General features: G+C 38.7%; 1 protein-coding gene across 1 annotated transcript in view; it reads right to left on the bottom strand.

Annotated features, from left to right (window-relative positions):
* Positions 1-848: 848 nt before the first annotated feature.
* The window catches only part of LOC147626664 (developmental protein SEPALLATA 2-like), a 75,531-nt gene continuing 50,396 nt past the window's right edge, over positions 849-25,983 (bottom strand). The window contains exon 2 of the mRNA XM_086816844.1: positions 849-945. Coding sequence (XP_086672970.1) covers positions 849-945 — 97 coding nt within the window. The remainder of the gene's footprint in view (positions 946-25,983) is intronic.

Here is a 25,983-nt window from a genome sequence, read left to right as displayed (position 1 = left end):
ATGACAAAAAATAGGTAAACGTAATGTGGGAGTGTTGGAAAGAGCTATGCCAAATAACAACAAATGTCTCGAGAAATCCTCAAGTAGCCAAAAAAAGAATGGAAGTGTAGATGATACTTGATGACTTTTCCAGGAAACAAGTGAGAACAAATACATATTCTCATGAGTGAGTACAAAGAAATTATAGCATGTCTGATTCAGGCCATCATGGTTGCATGGGGAGAAAAGGACATCACATACTACCTAGTAAGGTCTTCAAGATATTTTTTAGTTTACACTTGTGAAACAACTTACTAATGTGTATAGAAAAACTAAAATAGTACCATTACTCATACAACATATACTTTATATTCATGGGGCATTATTTATTGAGAACCAAGGACCACTTGCAACATGGAGTACTCAAGGCATGGAGAAAGCACACTACCAAGCCCAAACACCATTCTTTCGAAGTACCTGACATGGAGGCGGAAGAATAAGAAGCAATGATCGTAAACACAAACAAGAGAGGAAGGTGAATATATTTCATCAAAGGCATACATCAACTAGCATTCATCTATCTTGATGCAAAAATTTAGTATATGGTTATATAGAGAAAGTAAAAAACCAGTTGAACAATATAGAATGGCTTTAAAAGCCCTACAATGTATGACTTAAAATCTCCTATAATGTACAAACTTCTTTAGTATAATAATATTTTTTGCTTTTCTTCACAGCGGTGTCAAGAGGAATTTTGCCTTTATATCTCAAAAATGTCTTTCTCTTGTATCCTCCAAGTAGGTTTATATCTGACTTCTTATCTACTAGTAACAAGAAGAATCACATAAAAAGTATCATGTCCATGAAGGCTAGAATCCAAAACCATAACCAAAGATCCTTATGGGAGTTGTCCTCTCCAAGAGCATAAGTTTGTTTGCATTCGACTCCCATGAACCTGGAAAGTACCTTCACGAAAAAATATCAAGAATCTCAGAGAGAACATTATGGTAGATGATAAACACATTATTGTTAAGATATGGCAAATAATGAGCTAGAGCATTGTCTATTTTACTTTATTCTGTTGGATAAATGTAATCCCAACTCCTTAGTCCAATTTAATATGTGGTGGTTAGGCTAGTGGTCAGTGGTTGGTGTAAAGCCTACAAATGGTTAGTGCATATTGTACATGCAACTCATGCAACTAAAAATAGGATAGAGGAGTCTCTAAATAAGGTACAAGTCATGATCAAGTGATTATGTAAGTTTGGTTCATGCCTAATCATAGTTAGTGTCTTCTTCTGTTAATCTAAAAGCAATTTCCTGCATATAATAGTTTTTGTCCCTCATGTTCATGATGTTTTGTACAAGCTTTGATCCACCTTGAGTATGTTTTGATCAATTTTCATAGTTGAATTATCATATCCAACATTTGGTATCAGAGCATGACCCAATTAGGTTTAGTTTATTAGCAAAAACCCTAATTTTTCTCTTAATCACCATAGAGCCAGTTTTTCTCTATTTGGATAGGATGCTGTAGATTGCCTCCATGCTTGCATATGAGGTGATAATACCCCAATATTTTGATATAGGCCTCTTGCCTTGCTCCCACGCATGCCCTAAAACGAAGATCATAGGCGGATTTCATCGCTTCTTCACGAATTTCTCATCGCCATCAAAACAGGCCATTTTCTGCTAATCGGGTTAATTCAGTGCCATCTCTATGAATTAGTCTGATTCCTCTTAGGTGCTTCAAGTTTATTTTGTGAGGATTCATCATATCAAATCTTGAAGCAATTGGTCCATAGGAGCTACTGTACAGAGCTATTTTCTAGTCGCCTATTTTCTGCCTCTTTTGCTCCAACAACATGGTGATTATTATTTTGATCTATATTGATGATATTATTATTATTTGGGCTTAAATCATCTATATGAGCAAGTTATCAATATCAAGCATCATATTGCATCATCATGAGCTCCAAATTTCCCCACAAATTCAACGGAACTGGGTTTCATACCTGGAAAATCAAGGTGAAGGGCTACCTCATGAAGAAAAATCTGTGGAGTATGGTCAAACCACTTTCTAAAGATGAAGCAGGTATTTCTGCTACAGTTACAAGAGCTACAATGGCTGCACTTCAAGCAAAAGATGAGAAAGCACTTGGTATTATCATTACTGCTTTAGAAGATGATTTTATTCATCATTGATGATGTTGAGTCAGCTATGGAAGCTTGGGAATTATTAGAACGTACTTTTGGTGCAAAGGCAAAGCATTCCAAGATCAGTTTGAAGATACAACTCTTTGATCTAACCATGGAGAGTAATGAAAATTTAACAACTGTGATTAATAGGTTGAAGAGCTTAATGACACAATTGGTTTATGTTAAGTCTCATGTTCTTGAAGAGAATGCTATTGCTATTTTGCTTAAAAGCCTACCTTCAAGCTGTAGGCAAATTGTGATGGTACTTAAAGAGAAGGAGCCAGTCCCTTCCTTGGAAAGTTTCATAAATTCTTTGCAAGAAGAAGACAAGAAGATTACAAAGGATGTGATATATCCTTATGCATATGCTATTACTTCGACATCAGCAAAGAAGAAGTGTACTATTTGTGGTCGTACAAATCATCTTACTAAGGATTGTTTCTCCAAACATCCTTGTGAGTATTGTGGAAAGACAAATCATCCATCCTCAAAGTAGCTAGCAAAGGCACATGTGGTTGAAGAAGTCAACCAATTGTTCTAGTCTTAGTATAAAAGATGTAGATGATGATTATGCTTTTTAAATTATGTCATGTATGTGGTTGAGTCAAGACTTATGTTGTTCCAACTTGACGAGTTGTAGAGGAGAGTACACCACCCTATGTTGTTAAGGGGGGAATCTTACTCATTGTGTCAAGGAGGTATGTTAGACTTGTTCATGTTCTTGTAAGAAGTTAGCCTTAAGGAGGAATTGTTGGATAAATGTAATCCCAATTCCTTAGTCCAATTTAATATGTGGTGGTTAGGCTAGTGGTGGTCAGTGGTTGGTGTAAAGCCTACAAATGGTTGGTGCATATGGTTCATGCAACTCATGCAACTAAAAATAGAGTAGAGGAGTCTCTAAATAAGGTACAAGTCATGATCAAGTGATTATGTAAGTTTGGTTCATGCCTAATCATAATTAGTATCTTCTTGTGTTAATCTAAAAGCAATTTCCTGGATATACTAGTTTTTGTCCCTCATGTTCATGATGTTTTGTACAAGCTTTGATCCACCTTGAGTATGTTTTGATCAATATTCATAGTTTAATTATCATATCGAACAGATTCCATGTCTAGTGCTCCTCTAGAACCCTTCCCCCTTCCCAAAAAGTGGTTTGCATCTTCTATCTGACATTTAAAATAGGATTGAATTAAACAAACAGTAGTGAAAAAGAAGTAACACAAAAATGGAGAAAATTCTTACCTTCTAATTCTCATCTTCCTCTAGAACTTTATCCTTTCATAAATTGATGGAGCCTTGGTTGTCCTCTTTAGGCTCTACATATTCTACCTTCTCCCTTCCAATATCACCAATCTCGAGCCCTTCTCAAACATAAAGCTAGAGTTAAAGATGCATCTATGCACTTGTCATTGGATGTCTCTATTCCTAGAGAAATAAACTCCTTCAAAGATTCATTCTCCACATGAATAAGCCTTGAAATAGCCTCACATCCCCGTGCAATAATGGACAAGAAGTAGTCCTCCCTAAAGTTGAAGAGACTTTGAATATGAGGAATCAAAATGAAGTCCTTCCCATTGATGTGGAATGAGGGTAAGCTAGGAGGGGTGAAAGAGTTCTCTGAAATCTCAACCTCCTCTCTGGCAGATGGATCATCAACATCTAATGTAACACTAGATTTAATTTCATCATCGACTTAAATAGGCTCTTCGAAATCCATAGACCCCCCCTCCTCTAGCTCACTGATGATTAAAAATGTTTCTTTTTGTCCGCAATATCATCCTCATAAAATCTATCTTTCATATCGATTTGCACATATAGAGGAATATAATGAATGTAAGGGACTTCAAAACTAACCTGCAAGACTTTGTGTGTAATGGGCATCTCACATTGATCGGCATCAGCATATCGTCAACTCCAATTGTTATGCATCTCCTTGTATTCTTACCCCTTAACGATGGGGTAGCACCTTTGGTTGAAATGTGCATGTAAAGACCACCGTCCAAAGTCACTATATGTTGCTCAATGAGGTTTTCAAAACTCCTCCTTTTTTCTTCATGCAGGAATTCCTTGTGGTGGTCAAATAATAGAGAAACATCAACGGGTGCATTGAGAATCTCCCTCGCATCATTGAAATATCTGCTCTTTCATCCCCCCTTAATGATAAAGTCAAAGAGTTTTGCATTGGGAGTTTCAATTGTGAGCTCTTTGAAGCCTTGAGATGAGGACGTCATTTCTTTACCCTCCATTGATTACACTCTTAAGAACAAATAACCATATAGCGTGAAAAAGGCCCATGTAAGCAAAGAGAAACCCTTGAATTCATGTTGTGTGGTCAATGGGATACAAAGGTTTTGCACTAAATGACACTAGGATGTGAAAATGACCTAAGAAAGCAGTGTGAGGAAACCCTGAAGTCGCGCTATGTGGTCACTATGTGGATGCCTATTGTGGATGAAAATAAGAAAAAATATGCAACCATTCCTCTTTATATGCAAGTGTTCCTCTTTGCAGCCAATGAAACAATGACACATGTACAAACCATTGATATGACACATGTACCCAATCAAATTTCTCCACATGTTCTTAATGTTGTAATGTTATTGCCAATAAGAGATTGACACGTGTCACTCGACATGTGAGATGACCATTTTCATGAAGTCAATCATAAGGTGCCACGTGTACTACCCATTTGTATGGTGCACAGAGTCAATCATCATGTGACATGTGTACTACCCATTGGTATGGTTTACAGAGTTAACCAGTACGTGTCAAATGGCAATGTATAAAATCCCTATAAAAGTATCTTTTGTGTTTCCTCTCCATGACCATACAACAGAAAATAGTCCACTCAGGTATCCTTGGACCTCAACTTTTCACGCCATATTGTTTAATATCTTCCTTGAGAGTTCACGCCAATCTCTCCACTACCATATGCCTATCTCTCCATGACCATATGGTGTGAAATCAACCACTTGGGTTTCTGGGGACCCCCCCTTTTGGCACTGTATTGCTTCTTTATTGAGATTTTGAGCCTCTCTCCATGACCATATACCTTTCTCCATGACCATACGCATATGTCTTTTGATTTGGCTCCATGACCACACAGCAAAAAAAAGGCCCATTTGATTTGGCTTGACCCCTGTCTTTGTGCTGTATTGACATTTTTTTTAAAAGCCTCTGCTTGGCCAAAGAACTTATCTTTTTGCTTTACACTACAATGACAAGGACAAAGCAAACTGTAAGAAAAGGTTGGGAATGATCCAAGTCTTGCAAAAAAAAAAGCAACTACCCCCCATAATAATTAAAAAAAAGCAACTACCCCCATAATAAAATTGAAGGTATCAAGTACAAGAAAGTGAAGGCAAGGAGGATCGATATCAGTTTCATTGCTTGAGAGAGATAAGGAAAGAAAAAAAGGCATCAAACTTGGATATCCCCAAGGTGCCATTTATGTGTCTTGTGAGGGACATTTCTAATAGGTTATGCGAGAGGATTAAGACTGGCGTTTTCCAAAATATGATATGGAAATATGACATTATTTTATGTTTCCAGGAGGTTGTAGAGGACATGCTCATAGATTGTATAAATGATAGTTACATTGTTGCGGCACACGCCCATCGAGTCACATTGATGAACAAGGATTTCAGTGTTGTCAACAAAATAAGATATAACTCAAAAGACTCACAAAAGCTTTAAAATAAAGCTTTCACATATCATCAAAGAGGGTTTCAAAGTGCAGTTTGTGGACATCAAATATTATTAATTTTTTAGATTTTAGGGGAAAATAAATTCAGCATGATCAACTGGGTTTTCCTCTAGGATATTTTTTTTGACTCTCTTAAAGACTCTTTATTGTCAACATCAAGGATTCAAGCTCAATTGTTGAGTGATAAGAGGCAAAGAGAAGATCTTGGCAAAAAATTTATCAAAGAAGCGAAGACGTGCATCTTTGGAATCTGATTCTTTTGATTACGAGGAGGACCTATCCAAAGGACTATACGAGCTACTCTCAAAGCTCAAGAGTCTCAAAAGGGACGTAAGATCAATAGAAAGGCTTTTAATTTTCAAGATTATGATGGAAAAAAGGAAGCACACATCATACTCGCATGGTTGAGCCAGCTTGATGATTATTTTTCTAGAGAGAAATTCTATGAGAAGAGTAAGGTGAAATGTTCCACTAATCATTTGGTAGGTAGTGCAGCTCTTTGGTGGAACGTTATTAAACAGGGAAAACACAAACCAAAGTCATGGAAAGAATTTCAGAAACTGATCAAGAAGGATTTCTTACCTCCATCATATAAGAGTAAAGCCAAATAGTAATGGGATATTTTAAGATAGCTTGAAAAGGAAAACATAGCAGCCTATGTTGACATGTTTTTGCAAACTTTATTGTAACTTCAAGCTATAGAGAAAGTGCATGAAAGAGAGCAAAAGAGGAATTTTACATAGCAGGTTTGAAGCCAGCTATTAGAGCAAAAGTGAACATGTTTCGTCCTCGTTTCGTTAGCAATGCCATCTCTCTATCAATAAACTGTGAGAAGAAAAATGTCTTTCCAAGGGACACTATAGTGGCAGATCCTCATATTCCTCAATTTCTCGATCTAAATATTTTGAGAAGTTTCACAAAGATGAAGCAGGGAAGCACAATGGTTCACAAGTGAATGGGAAGAAAAATGAAGCTACAAAGAAGACAAACAATGGTGGAGGAGATTAAAAACCTTGTGTGATTACATGCTATAGGTGCAACAAAGAAGGGCATTATACATAGGAGTGTCTTGAGAAGACAAAGCATCAAATTGTGATCATGAATGTGGTTAAAGAAGAAGACAATGGCGATGAACCTGAACAAGACGATACTCCCAATCATGATTTCTACCCCTACAGAGGTAAGCCTAAAACTCATAATTAAGTATTGTTTAAGTTTTTTAAAATCTGACCAACTGTGACATGTGACGCATGTAAGGAATGTGGGAGTTTGATTGTGAGTGAATCCAATCAATTTTAAAACATCTGTGATGCATGTAAAGGTTGTGTAAGTTTAATGATGAGTGAATCCGATCAACTCTAAGACACGTGTGATGCATGTAAAAGACATTGTGAGTGAATCCAATGTGGAACGATTAATGTGCTTAATCTCTTGTGTGTGCGGATAGTTATAACCGAGAACGGTGGTCTTCTCAAACAAGAGGACTATCATGAGAGTGAGATTTTTCAGAATATTTTGTAATGGGAGTGAACCCAATTAATTATGTGTGATGCATGGTGGTTTATGGGTGAAGCATGTTAGTAAATGTTTTCCATTTGTTAGAATTATTTTTGTGAGTGATTTCAAAGTAATTGTGATCTAACATTGTGGACTTTGTTAAGTAGTATAGATCATGAGTTCGGAACAACCAAGGTGGACATTAGACAAGATTATCTAGTCGAGCACATGTGTGCTAAATATTTAATTTTGTATGGTTTGGCCCATTGTACATATGTTGGGCAAGGTTTATTTTTTATGAGATACTTTAAAAGCATTCGACTATGGTGCAATTTTGTGAAAGCCCAATTTTAAAAAAGCTATGCTGTTATAGCTCCAAGGACTAAATTTATGATAATATGATTTAAATACCGCGTGTGGGAGTGGAGACATGCACGTCGAAGGGGAGATTGCACCCAATCTCGTGTTCTTTGATGTGTATGCTCTTGAATTATGTTATGGTGTTTATGGCTTATTTCTTCTATTATTCAGTTTATGGAATATTCTAATCTCCATGTACCATGGTCCTACAACACATTGCCTTCTAGATGTCTTGTGAAATCTTTACTTTTATGCTTGACAATGTTGCTATATCCAGGACCTCCCAATTAAGCAAATTGAGGCATGGCATGGGTAGATCTTCAAGCTCACCATATGAAACTGCCTTTGTGACAAATTGAGGGGGGTTTTTCCACCAATGTAATGATTTTTGGGTTGAAGAATAGTCTAGCCACATTTGAAAGGATGGTTTAGGAAATATTATATGATTATTTAACCACTTTCATGACAGTCTTCATGGATGACTTCAGTGTGCTTGGAAAGAAAGAAAACCACATAACACACCTCACGATGTGCCTGGAGAAGTTCAGCAAAGCTAGACTGAGCCTTAATCCTTCCAAGTGCGCCTTTGATGTATAATGAGTGGATCCCTCTTAGGGCGCATAGTATTTGCAAAAGGGCTAGCGGTAGATCTGGCCAAGGTCGTGATTATTATGAAGCTACAGCCACCCATGAATGCCAAAGAACTTGCCAGATTCCTTGGACTAATAAAGTGGCATAGAATATCCATGAGGTTCCTGGAAAATGTGGAAATACCCCTACATAACCTGATGGTGAAAGATGCAAAATATGTCTAGTCGGGATCCTATAAGGAGGCATTCTAAAATCTCAAGAGGATACTGTCATCATCAACACCCATTCCCCCAACAACTGAACTTTGATCTGGTATTCCACATATTTGTTGATGCCTTTGATTTTTCCATTTGTAGTGCTTTGATGCATAAGGTTGGTTCATACCAGTTTACTATCCAAGCAAGAGGTTATCTAAGCCAGAAAGTAACTACTCTATGGCAAAAAAGGAGTCATTGGGGACTATCTACTTGATCAAAAATTTTAGGCACTATCTATTGGGAAAGGTGTTTCAATTTTATGTACATCATAAAGTACTCTTGTATCTCATGGACAAACCATACCTGGTAGAAAATTAGCTAGATGGATACTTCTAGTTATTTACAAGAGTTTGAATTCACCATAAGGCACACTCCCAAAAATAAGCACGTAGCTGCAGATTTCCTATCAAGATTGGAGTCAGGAGAAGATCCAAAGGGGATGGAGAATGACAACCCAGATGCATAACTCTTCTTCAACGAAGAAAAATCCAGTTGGTATAATGAGATGCTGCAATTCCTATCTAACTTGTTCTTTCCGGAGTGCATGTCTAGAGATGAGAGGAAAAATATGACTGTCATTAATGGAAGTAGTAGGTTAGCTCCATGAGATGGGAATTGATCAAATACTAAGAAGATGGGAATTGATCAAATACTAAGAAGATGCATCCTTGAACATGAATAACAACTTGTGCTAGAAGAAGCACACTAAGGAATAAGCGGAGGGTACGTTTCTAGAGAGGTCATGGGGTGAAAAGTGTTCCAGGTAGGATTATGGTGGTTGACTGCATTAAATGATGCACACAAGTTCATGCAAAGGAGTGTGATATATGTGCTAGAGACTGGGGTAGCTGAATGATGTACACAAAATGCCTCACAAACCAATATTTTCCCTAGAGCCATTCCAGAAGTGGGATCAGCCGTTTCAAGCCAACAACTCAACGAACAGAAAGTAAATACATTCTGGTGGCTACAAATTACTGCACAACATGGGTAGAAGCCAAGACCCTGAGAGACTCTAAGGCATCCTCAATAGCAAAGTTTCTTTATAAAACTATCATGATAAGATTCAGATACCCAATTGAGATAGCGTCCAAGGGAGCCACTTCATAATAAAGTGAACAAGAAGCTACTAACAAAGCAAAATATGATAATACATAAGAATTCAACACTCTACTACCCGCAGGAACATGGGCAAGTAGAATCCACAAACAAAATCATGAAGGGAATTCTAGTCAAGATAATAAATGAGAACACTAGGACACAAAGTTGCACTCAGCATTATGGGAATTCTCAACAGCTTACAAGAATGCAATAGGACTTATGCCTTTCATAATGATGTATGAAATAGAAGTTGTAGTGCCCATGGAATTCCTCACACAAAGCCTTAGGATAGCACTAGAAGAAAAGCATTCTTCAAAAGAATCACATGTGCACAGGATTGAGCAACTCCTTAAGCTAGATGAAAGGAGACTACGTAGTGCATGGACAACCAAAATTGTAAAGAAGATGAGAAATTTGCAAGTGGATAGGAACACAAAATTGAAGATCTTCGAAGGAGGAGATGGTCATCAAGAATGGGACCCCACCAAGGAAAGCTGAAAATGAGATGGACGGGCCCATTCAAAATGAGATGGACACCCAGGAAAATTGAAAATGAGATGGACAAAATTCAAGATCTTTAAAGAAGGAAATGTAGTCCTGCTTTTCTCATCTCAAGAATAGGACCCCACCCAAGAAAACTGGCCCATTTAGAATTGTTAGAAAAATGGGCATAGGAACCTTTGAGCTGGCAACTCTAGATGGTGAAAGGTTAAGAAAACTGGTGAATGGGTATAGGCTAAAGCCTCATTATGGAAGAATGCCAGAACAAGGAAAAGTGTGTCCAAATTAAAGAGAATGTGGGGGAGAGGGAGAGCTTCAAACCCTAGCAAAGCAAACACACACACACATGGATAGCTGAATTTTCTTCTATCTTCTTCTTCTCTACTTAACCAACATAACATAAAGATAAGAGTACACACTATATTTGTTAGTACTCAACTACTACAACATACAAGGGTTGGTCCATAATGTGAACCTAACTAAATGCGCTGGCGCTATAACTATGCCAGTCTCTAGTAATCCAAAATGACTATCACATAGCCTGCCTTTCCACTGGCCACATATCACCCATAATCTCACAAACCATGCCAATGGTGTAAATGCGGAAGCTATCACCCAGGCGGATCATTAATGTCCATCGTCATAGCCAGGGATTTAATATTCACGTGATCACAAGATTTTTTGTGATAATAACACATGTGAAGAAGTTATTCACATGTTCTCATGTTACCGTTCACAAAATAACAGGTCACTTGCCATTTGGGAACCCCTTAAAAGCTTGGCTACACATGGGAATAAGCTATTCACATGTTCTCATGTTACCATCTTCACATAATAGCAGGTCAGTGGCCACCTAAGAAGATTTTTTATGCCCGACAAAGATAAATTTTTTAGGCCCTTGTGAAAGCTTTGTGAATATAACATGTGATCACAAGATTTTTTGTGTTGTTAACATATGTTATTAACATGTTCACATGCTCTCGTTTACGTCAGTGAAATCCCTGGTCGTAGCACTAGTTGAGCTTGATATCTCAACACTCTCTCTCGAGATCCTCCACACACTCTGCACTCCAAGTAAGCTTCTAAACCTATGGAGCTTCTATGTGCCCAATGCCTTTGTGAAGATGTCAGCCATCTGATCCCTCGAGTTTGATCCTCTATGCTGACATATACCAGATCTACATCTCTTGCTAGAACCTTCTCCCTCACAAACTGATAATGCACTTTAATGTGCTTTGTTCTAGCATGATATACTGGGTAAGTGGCTAACTGTATTCTACTCATGTTGTCACAATATATGACAACTACCCTATCCAGGGGGGGCTCTCCCATGTCACCAAGTAGCTTCGGAAACCAAGCTACCTCACAATTTGCCATAGCAGCAGCACCCCTGTACTCTGCCTCTATACTCGATAAGGGAAATGGTGGATGCTTCTTATTTCTCCAATTCACAATAGCACTCCCAAATGAGAGCATAAAACCACTAGTAGATCTCATGTCTTCAGTACTACCAGCCCAATCAACATTTGTTAATGAAGCATAACACTAAGGAAAGTAGAAAATAGAAAGCATTAGTACAACAAATAAGTAATCGATAGGGAAAATCCACCACTAAAGATTGAAAGAATTAGCACAATATCAACTGGCCAATAAAACTTCACAATATAAAATCTGCATGTACGCTAATACAGCTTAATTATATACCTAGACGAATCCATACAACTGTATCTCTGTACCAGCCTCATAGAAAAGCCCATAATCAACTGTGGACTTTATGTACCTGAGAATCCTTCTAGCCGCATCCAAATGTGGCTTCCTAGGGGCCTGCATAAATTGACTTACAAGTCCAATAGCATGTCTCAAGTAGTCTGGCCTTGTAACGGTCATGTAGATCAAACTACCCACTATGCGCCTATATGTAGTGGGGTCCTTCAAAAGCTCACCTGTATCTACGAAAGCTTTGTGTTCTGCTCCAATACTTGGACATGTCCAAGCGATACTACCTCTACAAAATAGCAAAATGCCATGAGGTGATCTCATCACCTCTATGCCCAAGAAATACCGCAGCTCACCCAAATCCTTCATCTCAAACTTCTACTTCAAAAGCATCCTAACATCATGTATGTCTACATCACTATCACCAGTGATAGTCATCCACATAGATGACTAATAGCATGATGCCTCTATCTATCTTTTTCACATATAGTGAAAAAAGTGCATTGGGGGATATCAGAAATCTAATGGTAACAAGATACTTCCCAATCTTGTTTGTCCATGCTCTAGGTGCTTGCTTCAAGCCATACAAGTCTTTGCATGACCTGCACACAAAATCTAGATGTGGATGAGTCTCATAACTTGGTGGCTGTATCATGTACACTTCTTGCAAATCACCATGCAAGAAAGCATTATTTACATCCATTTGATGTAAAGACAAACCCTTCTCTACATCCATAGCAATGATAACTCTCACGGTTGCCATTCATTAGGGGAAGGTTGAGGTCTATATAGGGGCCCTTTAAGCTGCCATATTATGATTTTAATGACTTTTTGTTAAAATGTTAAGTTTCTTTGACTTTAGATACCTTCTTATTCTTCAAATGGCTAGAAGTTTGAATTTTAAAGTTTCCCGCCAAAATTGAATTTAAAATTGAGTGGACAAAACCATATCATGTGACATATCTATGGAAAGAGCTCAGCGAGTGGATCTCTAATCTCCGACAAATTTTGAGCTCATATGTAGAAGTTATGGATGTCTGAAATTTCAAAAACTTTCCCCCCACTTTTTGGGAACGAAAAGTACAAAAAGGCATCTTGCGTGGATTACTACTAGGTGTCCTCAAAACAACCCTAGTTCTCCTTACACTAGGAGTAACCATAGACGAAATGCCAAGCTCCTTATCAAGGCTCTACTCAGATCCACTAGAGCGAGCACTAGAGTCACCATCCACATATGAGTGACTTGCTGACAGATGAGACACAAAAGGTTGATCTACCTTTTTCTTCCCTTTTAGTGATGATACATGTGTACCTGCATCATTCCTCAACCTACCTGATCATGGGCTACCAATTGATCCACTAGTTGAGGACTCCCCAGGTCCACTCAACACCTATGATTGCTGCTCCACATGTGGTGCAACATCAACACTTCTTACATATGCATCTTCTTTTACCTTCACTACTAGTGTATACCAGTTACTCATCTCATCGAAGACACCATCTCTACTTACTCGCATCTCACGAGTGGTAGGTTTATAGCATCTATAACCTTTTTTCTCCATAGCATAACCAATGAAGATGCATTTCTCTGCCTTTGGATCCAACTTTGTTCTCACTTAATCAGGAACATGTACATATGTAGTACACCCAAACACTTTCAAGTGAGACACATCCGATCTTATGCCTGTAAACTTCTATTCAAGAGTCATACCATGAACAACTACAGTGAGTTTCTTGTTCATAATAGTTGCTACTACTTCTACCCACCAAAAGTAATGTGGCATATTCTTTTCAGCCCCATAAAGGCACGTGCCACTTTTGCAATGTGCCAGTTTTTTCTTTCTGCAACACCATTTTGTTGCGGAGTGTACCTGCACGTAAACTGCCTCTTGATTCCTCGCTTTCTGATATGAGGCAATTGTTGAACTCATTGGAGAAATATTCTACCCCACCATTTGATCTTAGAAATTTTGTTTGCATGCCTTTTTCCTTCTTGACCAAGGCTTTAAATCTCTGGAAGTGAGCAAACACCTCACTTTTCTCCTTCATGAAATAAACCCACACTTTCCTAGTGTGGTCATCATCAATGAATGTAACATAGTACTTGCAACCTGCAATTGTTACAATCTTGGTCAGTCCCCATACATATGAATGTATGACATCCAATGGCCTTGCACTGACATGCTTTTCATGTGTGAAAGCATATTTGGCCTGCTTACCAAGCTGGCATGCTTCACATACCTTATGGTGGATACCGTCAACCTTAAACTTTTGCAAACCTACAACAATAATTTGGGCCTGCATACATTTCAGTTGCTGTACATTCACATGACCAATGTGCTTGTGCCATATGCCAATATCTGCAATGACGACACATGTTTCATATGCAAACATGGGTGCCTTTATCTCAGGCATGTTCACATCCAAAGTAAATATCCTACCATTTCTGTTACCCTTTGCAACCAAGCGACCCTTATTTTTAAAGTTTTCCATAAAAAATCATTGAGGATTAAACTCACTTGCATACCCTGCTCAACCATCTGTCCAACAGAAATCAGGTTCTTTGTAATATTCAAAACATGAAGTACATCAGCCAAATACTTCATTTTGCCATCCTACCAGTTCTGTTACCCTTTGCAACCAAGCGACACTTATTTTTGAAGTCTTCCATAAAAAATCCTTGAGAATTAAACTCACTTGCATACCCTGCTCAACCATCTATCCAACAGAAACCAGGTTCTTTGTAATATTCATAACATGAAGTACATCAGCCAAATACTTCATTTTGTCATCCTGCATAGACAATGGAACTTTACAAACATGCACAATGGGATGCACAGTATCATCACTTGTTTCTACATAACTTGGTTTTTTCATTATTTGCATCCTTATTGACTTTATGTCTGCAATTAGGCTTATCTGGTTGATATGGACAAGAAAGGGCAATTTTTGTATGGCCTTGACATGCAAATCTAATGGGAGGTCTGTATGTTTAGGCCAGCCACTTTTGAAGACGCACTCTCACTTGCGCAGAGTGTATAAATGAAACATAATGGTGACAAGCCCAAGACTTCCTAGCCGGCTTCTCCCAGGGCTACCGCCCTTGGGGGGCAAAGGCCAGAACCAAACGGGGTCTTCCCCAGGAGAGAGCCCAGGAGCCTTTATCTCCAAGAACTCAAACAATGTGTCTAAGCATACTCCAGAGACTAGAAAGCGGAGGCAGGCAAGATAGGTGGCAAGTTAAGTGCTGAGGAGATTTCGCAGTACAAGGAGGAGGGTAGATGTTTCTTTTGTCATACAAAAGGCTACACTTCTTGGGATTGTCCGAAGAAACCTCGAAAGCCCACCATCACCGCCTCCATAGCTTTCACGGGGTGGAGGTGAGCTCCGCTCCCACATAGACCCCAGTGGCTACCCCTAGTTCTTCAAACCCCGGTGCTTCAGTTGGAGCAATTATTAGCCGGGAGCTCGAAGATAAGTAGAAGCGTGCCCATGACACCAAGAGTATGAGCACAACAAATTGCTCAAGTCCTTTGGCTACATAGGTGGCCAGAGTGTCATTGTCTTGTTTGACAGCGGCGGCAGCATAGAGGATGTGGTCACATGGAACAAGCTGCTAGGTGTGCCCGTTTTGAGCTAACTTCAATGGACAAATAGGTTGAGGGTTTCAGCATAGGCATGACAACGCCGAGCGTCAAGTATGAAGCTCTAGGTGCTAAGTTAGTTACTCAGGGCATAGAGTTTGTACGTGATTTTATGGTTGCCCCTCTTGGGAGCAGACATAATTTTAGGTATTTAGTGGTTTCACAAGTTTCTCCCTGATGTCAAGTGGGACAAGCACACGTTCCAGATCAATCGGAATGTGTCAAATGCCTCGGTGACAATTAAGTGTGTGTAAGATTCCTCCCCCACCCCCTTTTTGATGTCTAGTATCTTCCCCTGTAATCAATCCCTCTTCAGAAATATAAAGACCTTGTTTCTAGCTATTTTAACCTAGAGAGAGAAAATATTATAGAGAGAGAATATTCAGATTTTGAATATTTTTGAATAGAAAAATATCTCTTATAATTAAGATGAATTCCCTTGAAACAAAAATTCAAAAAGAATTTTCCAATGTGCAATTGGAACTAATTGGAAATGTGTATAAAGGACCTTAGCCTAAGGGTCTAGATTTTCAGAAATTTTTGGATTATGGTCCAATTAAGGTTCCTATGGGCCAATAGCATCAATCCATGTGTAGGGAGGAGATAAATCCAATTTGTAAAAGAAGATACCCAAAAATGAGTAAATGCTCACATAAGATGAAGAGTTGAAAATGTACAAGTAAAAAAACTATGAGCAATATTAAAAATATGAGATATTTGGGTATAATGATTCCATTTTGACACATATGTAAGGAAGGGGAGTTCTTTAAAGGAGGTGCATATTTCACATGCTTGAATGAGTTTTAAACTCATAAAAATTGAGATATTTCATCTCTCCTCTCTCCTCATTCAAGTCCAGTTCCAAAAAGTTAGCTTAACTGACCTAAAAATGGTCAAAAATTGACCAAACTGATTTGGAAAATTCTAGAATTAGTTTGTTTGGTTAGGTGCTCAATTTTTCCTATAAATAGAAGCCTACCCCTTGTTGAAAAATATATATAGTGTTTATGCATCGTTACTCTACTCCACCTAAGCCAAGAACTGTGAATTCATTAATAATTCACTAGTTTTTGGAGCTTCCCTCTTTCTTCAATCCCCATTGGTGGCTCCATCAACATACTTAACCAATTGATTGGTTGGGGGCCTCTACCGTGAACAAAGAATCAAGCAATTTGTAAGGTAATTAGTGAATTTTGATCATTTTCTATAATTTCTCAATGTTTCTCTCTTCTCAACCCCTCTCAAGCTTGAGAAGCTTAACTAGAATGGTTTTTGAATGTTATTAAAGTTAATTGATGAATGGTAGTGAAGAGTTACATAATTTGATGAATGCTATTGAAGTTAATTGATTAATGATAGTTAAGAATTACATAAATTTCTATTTATACTTAATTCAAATGGTTTTTATGAAATTTCTCTCTCACTCAAGAAATGGTCATACTCATGACCCATTCTCAATCCAAAATGAAGCTTTTCATAAAGCTTTTCCTTAATCCAAGATTAATCTATACTTGAGGTCAAATTAATGGCTTTTTTCTATGCTTTTAGTTTATGTATTTCATGAATATTAATGATTCAATCCATTATGGATTATTGATCCAATTAGGGATCATTCTAATTAATTCTTAATGATAAGCTTTATCCCTTAGAAAAAATTGAGATTTATCAGTCATAGCAGCGGAGCTATGGCAAAATTTTTATAAAAATTACGCATAAAATAATTTCATTTAAAGCATGAAAAGAGGACTTCCTACCATATTCTAGGAATTATCATCCTAGATTAATTGAAGATATTCATAGAGAAATTGATTTTTATATTATGCATAATTGATTTTCATGCATAGAGGTATGCATAATAGATTATTATTTTAACATAAAAGTGTTACTTTTATCATAATTAGATTTCATGCATAGAGGTATGCATAAAAGTTGATTATTTTATTATAAAAGTGTTGCTTTTATCACAATTGAATTTCATGCATAGAAGTGTGCATAAGAGTTGATTATTTTATTATAAAAGTGTTACTTTTATCACAATTGAATTTCATGCATAGAAGTGTGCATAAGAGTTGATTATTTTATTATAAAAGTGTTACTTTTATCATATTTGGATTTCATGCATAGAGGTATGCATAAAAGTTGATTATAAAAGTGTTACTTTTATCATATTTGGATTTCATGCATAGATGTATGCATAAAAGATGATTATTTTATTGTAAAAGTGTTACTTTTATCATAATTGGATTTCATGCATAGAGGTATGCATAAAAGTTGATTATTTTATTTTAAAAGTGTGACTTTTATTATATTTGGATTTCATGCATAGAGGTATGCATAAAAGATATTCTTTTATACTAAAAGTGTGATTTTCATCATAAATGGATTTTATGCATAACTTAGATGCATAAGAGAAATTCTTTTATTCTAAAAGTGTAATTCCTACCAAATTGAATTTATGCATAAGAAGATGCATGAAAGATTGATTTTTACTTCGAAAGTATTAATCTCCTTAAATAGAATTTATGCATAAATAAATGTGTAAAGAAATCTTATATCAAATATAAGAATTCTCTTGTATTCTATAAATAGATATGAGATGTGATAGGATGTGATAAGAGGTGTACAAGATGTGAAAAGAGGTGATAAGATGCTTATGAAATAAGTTCTGAGGTGATAAGATAAATTAAGATTTGATAAGATGTGTATGAGATGAGGTAAGAAGTGTATGTGATAGGATAAGATGTATATGGGTTGTGATAGGGCGAGAATGGATGTGATGTAAAAGATTAGATGTGAAGGCATATGGGGTTATATGAATGGGAATGTGGAAATGGATGTATGTATGTGGATGTGTGGATGTGGAGATGGGAGTGTGGATGTGTGGATGTGGAGATGGGAGTGTGGATGGATGAATGTGGAAAGGGATGTATGCATGAAGATGTATATGCATAGATGTGAATGTGGATGTAGATGTGGCTGTATAGATGTGAATGTGGAATGTGGATGTGGATGTATGTAGTGTTGAAATGTAGAGAGAAAGAGACGAGACAAGAGACACATCATGTACGCTCCCAAAGACTGATTCATATTGAGGACAAGATACATATATATAGGTGAGACCAAGTTAGGTAGAGTGAGCCATATATAGAGCTCCAACACCCCCACTCAAACAAGGGTCTCTAGCTATGGATGAAAAAACCCTTGGGGAGTACAAGGGAAAAACCCAAGCCCCTATACAAATGTGAAAATATGAACCAGAAGTAATGATATGAAAGTGCATTGTGCATCTATGTACAAATATACAAAAGGACCAAGAGGTCATAGTGAGCAATTGTGGAATGTGCAAAGTGCATGGTGTCTAGAAGATTACAACGATATATGTACAAAGCTACCATAAGAGTAAAGAGCCTAATCTAGAAAGAGTGAGCCCGAGGCAACTCCAAGCTCTGAGCGCAAGAGAATGAAGCGTGACTCATTGAGACCTTTGGTAAGAATATCTGCAATCATCTGGTCACTTGGACAATGTTCAATCATGATAGTGCCTTTGCGTACTTCGTATCGAACATAATGGTAATGCACAGCAATATGTTTTGACTTGTTATGTTGGACATAGTCTTTTGCAAGACTAATAGCACTCTGATTATCACACCGCAAGGGTGTACTAGAAAGAGGAGAATGGCCGATATCTGTCAACACTTGTCGAAGCCAAATGAGTTCACGAGCTGCAAGTGATGCCGCAACATATTCAGATTCGGTTGTAGAAACTGCAACACAACGTTGTTTCTTGCTTGTCCAAGAAATAAGACAACCATTAATGAAGAAACAATTGCCACTAGTAGATCGCATAGATAAATGTGAGCTGGCCCAATTTGCATCTGTGTAACCCAAAAGAGAAAGAGATGGAATGGAGTCGGATGTGAATTGTCGTTGATAAACCAAACCATAATCTATAGTGCCTTTCAAGTATTTCAACACGCGCTTTGCTGAAGACCAATGCTTAAGAGAAGGACATGCAAGGTGTTGCCCGAGATAGTTAGCAATAAACAAAATGTTAGGACGAGTGTGACGAGTGTTCAAACCAACAACTTGAAGACATCCAACCAAATTAGCATATGGTTGATTTGTAACAAGCTGGCCACCACCATCAGAAGTGTTTTTCATGGAACTCGCAAGACAAGGAGTAGTTGCTGAATGTGCAGATTCCAAACCAAACTTCTTAATAGTATCTTCAATAAACTTTGACTGTCGAAGTAATAAAATACCTTTACTGCGATCCCTTTGAATCTGAATGCCAAGACACGAGTGAAGCTCTCCAAGATCCACCATATCAAATGCCGAAGATAACAACTGCTTACTTTGGTGTAGAAATCCCAAATCATTGGAAACAAGGATTGTATCATCCACATAAAGGGAAAGGATTACAAAACTACCATTTTGGTGTTTGGTAAATAAGTTGGGATCAGAAGAGCAAGAGAGAAAACCATGGGAGGTAAGAAAAAGATCAAACTTGATGTACCAGGCCCGTGAAGCTTGTTTAAGACCATATAAAGCCCTATGAAGACGAGCAACAAGATCTTCCTTCCCTGCAATAACAAATCCTTCTGGCTGCTCCATGTAAATTTCTTCATTCAAATCTCCATTCAAGAAAGCTGTGCGCACGTCCATCTGATGAATTTCTAAGTCAAATTGAACAGCAAAAGCCAATAAAACCCGAATACTAGTAATGCGAACAACTGGTGAAAAGGTTTCGTGATAATCAACGCCAGCAACTTGAGAATAACCTTTGGCAACTAAACGTGCCTTGAATTTGTCAAAGGATCCATCTGCTTTAAATTTTGTCTTATATACCCACTTACACTTAATGGCAGTACGGCCAGGAGGTAGCTCAGTGAGTATCCATGTACCTTTAGAGATAAGAGAATCATACTCTGCTTCCATAGCCTCTTGCCATTGATCCTTTTGTGGAGAACATATAGCATCACTGTACGTGGCTGGATCTTTAGAAGTAGAGAAAACATTAGCCTCAAAATCTTCATCATAAACATGACAAGAACCATGCTCAAAATCAATAGGCAGATCAATAAAAATGTCAACATCATCAATGACAGCATTCGGAATCAATGGTTGTGAAGAGGAAAGTTGCTCTTTAGATGGTTGTGAAGAGGAAATTTGCTCTATAGAAGAAGATTCATCATCACACAAGAATGGAAAAGCTTGAAGCAAAGATTTAGTATCATCAGAATCATCCATGGACCATGTACCGCCCATAAGCTGTTCATTGAAAATAGCATCACGATTCACAAGCACTTTCTTGGAGGACGGGTCATAGAATTTGTAGCCTTTGGAAGTGTCAGAATACCCAATAAAAATAACTTTAAGGCCAGGAGCATCAAGCTTTGCTCGTGTTTCTTTAGGAACATGAATGTAAGCAATACATCCAAAGGTTTGAAAATGAGATACAGAAGGAATTTCACTTGTCCATGCTGTGATGGGTATCTTACCAGAAGGAGCAGTAGTAGGAAGATGATTCTGAACAAAGACTACTGTCAAGAGAGCTTCACTCCAGAAGACACGAGATAACCCAGAATGAATCAGCATACATCGTATAGCATTGATAATAGTGCGATTCTTACGTTCAGCAACACCGTTCTGTTGAGGTGAATATGGAATTGTATGTTCATGATGAATACCATGGTCCGTACAATAACTCTCAAACTCACGAGACACATATTCTCCACCATTATCGCTGCGAAGTTTCTTGAGGCGACGTCCAGTTTGAAGTTCGGCAGCCTTGTGAAATTGCTTAAAAACAGATAACGCCTCAGATTTTTGTTGAAGCAAGAAAACAACTGTATACCATGAGTAATCATCAATAAACGTAATGAAATAACGATGTTGTGTTCTCGATGGAGGCAAAGGTCCACAAATGTCGGTATGAACAAGATCCAACAAATCATGAGAATGAACTGAATTCGAGAGAGGAAAGGGTTTACGATTGTGTTTGCCAAGAGCACAAAACTCACAGATTCCCATATGAGGATGAGCTTAAAGATCCATTCCGCGTACAAGACCTTGACGATGAAGATTAAGAAGCTTTGAGAAATCAGCATGAACAAAGCGATGATGCCATATCTTGCAATCATGATCCCCTGGAGCAGTGACAACATTTGCTACAGCATCATTAAGAGAGAGCTCAAACAAATTGCCATTACGAGAAGCAGTTGCAATAATCTGTCCATCTTTCTCAATGCGGCATTTGGTGTGGTCGAATCCAACAAACAAACCAAGATCAACAAGTCTTGCAACTGAAAGAAGATTACGTTGAAGTTCTGGGACATGTAAAACCCCTCGTAAAACTCGAGTTGAAGAAGATAAGGTGCCAAGATATAAATCTCCAATGCCCTTGACTTGGCAAGTTATGTCATCAGCAAGATAAACAACACGCTTAACAGGTAAAGAATGATAGTTATGTAGCCACTTAGATTCATATGTCATATTTCCTGTAGCACCAGAATCAATAATGAAAAGTGAACCATCAGGTACATGAAGTATTCTGTCTGGGGGAACTAAACATAAAACACAACTTGTTTCAGGCATAACATTATCATGATGCTCGGCTGCATATGCTCGATTTCGATCTACATCAAATCGACGCTTAAAGCACATGGAAGAGGGATGATCAGATTTTCCACAATAATCACAAGAAGAAGAATCTCTAGATAAACGTGGTTGTTTTGTGGTAATGTTGTGTTCTTCATCATATTGACGTGCCCAACAGTCATCTTCAGTATGACCATTCCTATTGCAGTAAGAACAATGCTTGTTAGGAAATTTGAGACGAGAGAAACTACCACCACGACGACCACCTCTACGGTTGCCTCGTTGAAAAGAACGCCTTCGCACATTAAAGGCCCGTTCCAACTGTTGTGACTCAGGCTCCTCGTGTTGTGAAAACATAACTGCATCATGACCAACACTACGTCGTTGTTGACGTTGAGAATACTCAATCAAAGATATGCAAGTTTGGTCAAAATCAAGACCGTCCTTGTTAGAAAGAATGGTAACAATGTTGTCATAAGACGGATCCTTTATTGTATCAAGAAGAATTGTAATAAGTTGCTTTCGTGGAACAGGATCACCCACTGTCGTGCTGTGACACGTCTATGCAGTGAAAGCATGTTCATGGCACAACTTATGTGGAATCTGGGCTTGTAGAAGGCCTGTCCGGAACGTGGTTGGCAGCAGATGATATCAGCTACTTGGGTTTGAATGTGTGGAAACCGGCAAGCAATTGATGATGTGGCCAATGTGGCCAATGTGCCTTGACATGGTATGAAAAGAAGTATAATTGGATGGCCATCTCCCAGGCATTAAATAAAATAAATAACAGTAAATATGGCCATTAATAAAAAAAAAAAGCTACGTGGAGGTTAAGGATGCTGCCAGCGCCTCTTCTAGAAAGGTGGCGAGCTGGCGGCCTGAGGGAAAAAGAGGATCGTCTGACGGGAGAAGGGGGGTAGCTGTGTGTGGAAGGGGGGGGGCCTCGGGGAAGGGGCCTTTCTCTGTATATAATCTCTCTTCCCGAGAAGGTTTGCAGTATACAAACAGATTTGCTAGCCAGTTCCACTTCTGCGTTGGTGACCCAGCGAAGGAAAGAGATGCATCTTTTGATTTCAGTGCAAATTTAACCTTCTTGACAGCATGTTTGTTTGAAACAGAAGCAACTATGTTGGACCGACTATGCAGTGCAGGGGAAATCAAAGCCTATATTGATTCACTTGTGAATCTTATAGAGAGCAGCGAATCAGGAACAGTGGCTTCACCCATTTCAAATGTCAACTGCAATGAAACCAACTGGAGTCAAGGATGTGAAGATGGTTGGTCTAGGAGCCTGCAAGTCAATGTGAAACAGATGAGTAATCTTTATCAAAACACTACTACCATTCCATTACGCGATGATGGGACTTCGGACTTGCTGTGCAGGCTTTTATTGTCCCCGGGGTATATCTTGCATGATCCCTTGTCCTCTAGGAGCTCAATGCCCAAAAACTACTATGGTCGAAGGCCTTTGTTCACCATATGACTACCAGGTGACTCCTGGTAGGAATTATTCTTGTGGAGGAGTCGTTATGCAGCAACCAAAGAAGGGGGCCTCCAGTGTGAAGAACAGCGCAGCTGGTAAAGAGCTTTCAAGAGGGCTGGGAGGATTCGGCACCGTGACTGTCAGTTCACTATTTCTAGCCGGACATAATGATGATCTAGCTGCCCATTTGTATTGGCAAATATCAACTGTGGATCTTCAGAATCGTGCTGATTGCAACTCAAAATCCGTTTTAAACAGGTGGTTTGGAGCCATTGTATTTGTGGGGATCGCTTCTGGGAAACTATTTGGATAATTCTGTGTAGACTGCAAACTCAAATCAAGTGAATTACAAAACACCAAACTCTCACAGCCAGACACCCAGTGTGTTCCCGGCTATACCGCCCACGTCATGACAGCTTTGGTGAACCCGACGTGAAACAGCTGGGGTGAGAGTAGAAGGGGAATCATGGGTGATCAACAGGAGCAGCAAGGATTTCGTCCGGACGTCAACACCATGCAGATGTTTCAGGCGTTTGTGCTCTACATGCAACAGCAACAGGCAGTCGAAAGAAGGCTGGGTGAAGTGGGAAAATAAAGGTAATGTTATCTGATTTGAATGCTGGATGAAAAACGATATGATATCTGGAATGTATGGATACATGCAAGATGACATACAAATCAAGATGATGCTTGAGGAAAATTAGAGCAAATAGATACACAATCAGGGCTTTCTGAAAGGCAGGTACAAAAATGAAGGAAATATACTATAATGATGCTATATCTTAGCTGCTTGGAGAACTTCTAAAGCATGACAAGGATGCAAAGGAGGTAAAAATAATGGCAGACAAAGCAAAGAAGGCTATAGGGGCCTATGACACTGATGCATTTCTCGAAAAGAGAGAGCCAGGAGCTTATAGGACTTGTAGTCTTCCATAATAAAACTATTAGGGAAGAAGAAGGATTACAAGGGCTTATGACACTTGTTCACCTCAGGAGAAAGGGGTGGCAAGGAGCTTGTATAGACTTGTAGTTCTCTCTTAGAACTGTAGAATGGCAACAAGGGCTTGTGACACTCATCCTTCTCGACAGCTGAGGAAGGAGAGGAGCTTGCAATGACTTGATCCATTTTTGCCACTTCAAGGGCCTATGACACTCATCTATTCCAATAACCAAGGATAGAGAGGAGCTTGTAGTGACTTGAAGCTAACCCTTTGTCTCAAGGGCTTACGACACTCGACCTTTCTGATAGCTGAGGAAGGTGAGGAGCTTGTATTGACTTGAGGTCTTCCCTACAAGTTGCAAAACAGATAGAATGCTCAAGAACTCATGAATGCCGGAAAGGTGGACACTTCTTTGTACTCTGATTGTCAGGATATCTGAAAGAAACTCTTTGAAAAGCAGAGCTAAATGTATGCAATGATAATCTGAATGAATGGTTCGACATAGAGAAAGCCCAAAACACCACTGTTCGGGTTGCTAAAAATCTCCGTGTTTGTGACTATTGCCACAGCATGGCAGCACTTATATCCAAGGCAGAGCAATGAACTATTATTTGCAGTGATGCAAGTCTCTCTCATGTTTTCAGAAATGGGAACTGTTCTTGTGGAGACTATTGGTGACAGTACTGCATTTCAGAGAGTGCAGACTTGCAGTTGGCCCCGGGTTGCACTTCTCATAAAGGCAGCCACTCTAATTCATGCATATGGGAGTTGTGCAAGCATGGTAGATGCACAGGTATTTTTTTTGATGAACTTTTTGAGCCTGATATTGTGTCATGGAATGCATGCATTGATGGTCATGCAGGAGAAGGAAATTCTGTAGCAAGCCAGTACATGTTTGAGAACTTGAAGTTTGTAGGTGTGAAGCCTGATAAAGTAACGTTCACTTCAGTTCTCTCGGCTTGTAGCCATAATGGTCTTGCTGTCAATGGTCTTGAGTACTTTGAATCTATGAGCAGAGATTATGGGATATATCCCGATGTGAAGCATTATGGCAGTATGCTAGACCTCCTTGGGCGTGCAGGGGACTTCAAGAGGATACAGGATATGCTGGGGAGGATGCAAATGTGGGCTGATCTGAACATTTGGTTGGGCTTGCTGGGTGCATGTCGGACGCATGGCAATTTTGAGATGGCAAAGCAGGCATTCAGTTACGCAGTGAATTTGCATCCTGAAGATGCTACTGCATATGTTTTCATGTCTAACATCTATGCTGATACTGCGGTTGCAGCCGAGATGGAAATATCTAGACAAACATGGTGCATGCAAGAAGCCTGACAGGAGCTGGATTGAGCTTGGAGTTCAAAATACCCACACGCAAAACATTGGAGTTCAAAACACCCACATGCAA

This window comes from Cibotium barometz, chromosome 22 (genome assembly GCF_041138505.1).
Source record: "Cibotium barometz isolate CiBa-2024 chromosome 22, ASM4113850v1, whole genome shotgun sequence".
NCBI classification, from domain to species: domain Eukaryota; kingdom Viridiplantae; phylum Streptophyta; class Polypodiopsida; order Cyatheales; family Cibotiaceae; genus Cibotium; species Cibotium barometz.
The sequence above is the reverse complement of the archived record's forward strand: the minus strand, read 5'-3'. Positions and strand labels throughout refer to the sequence as shown.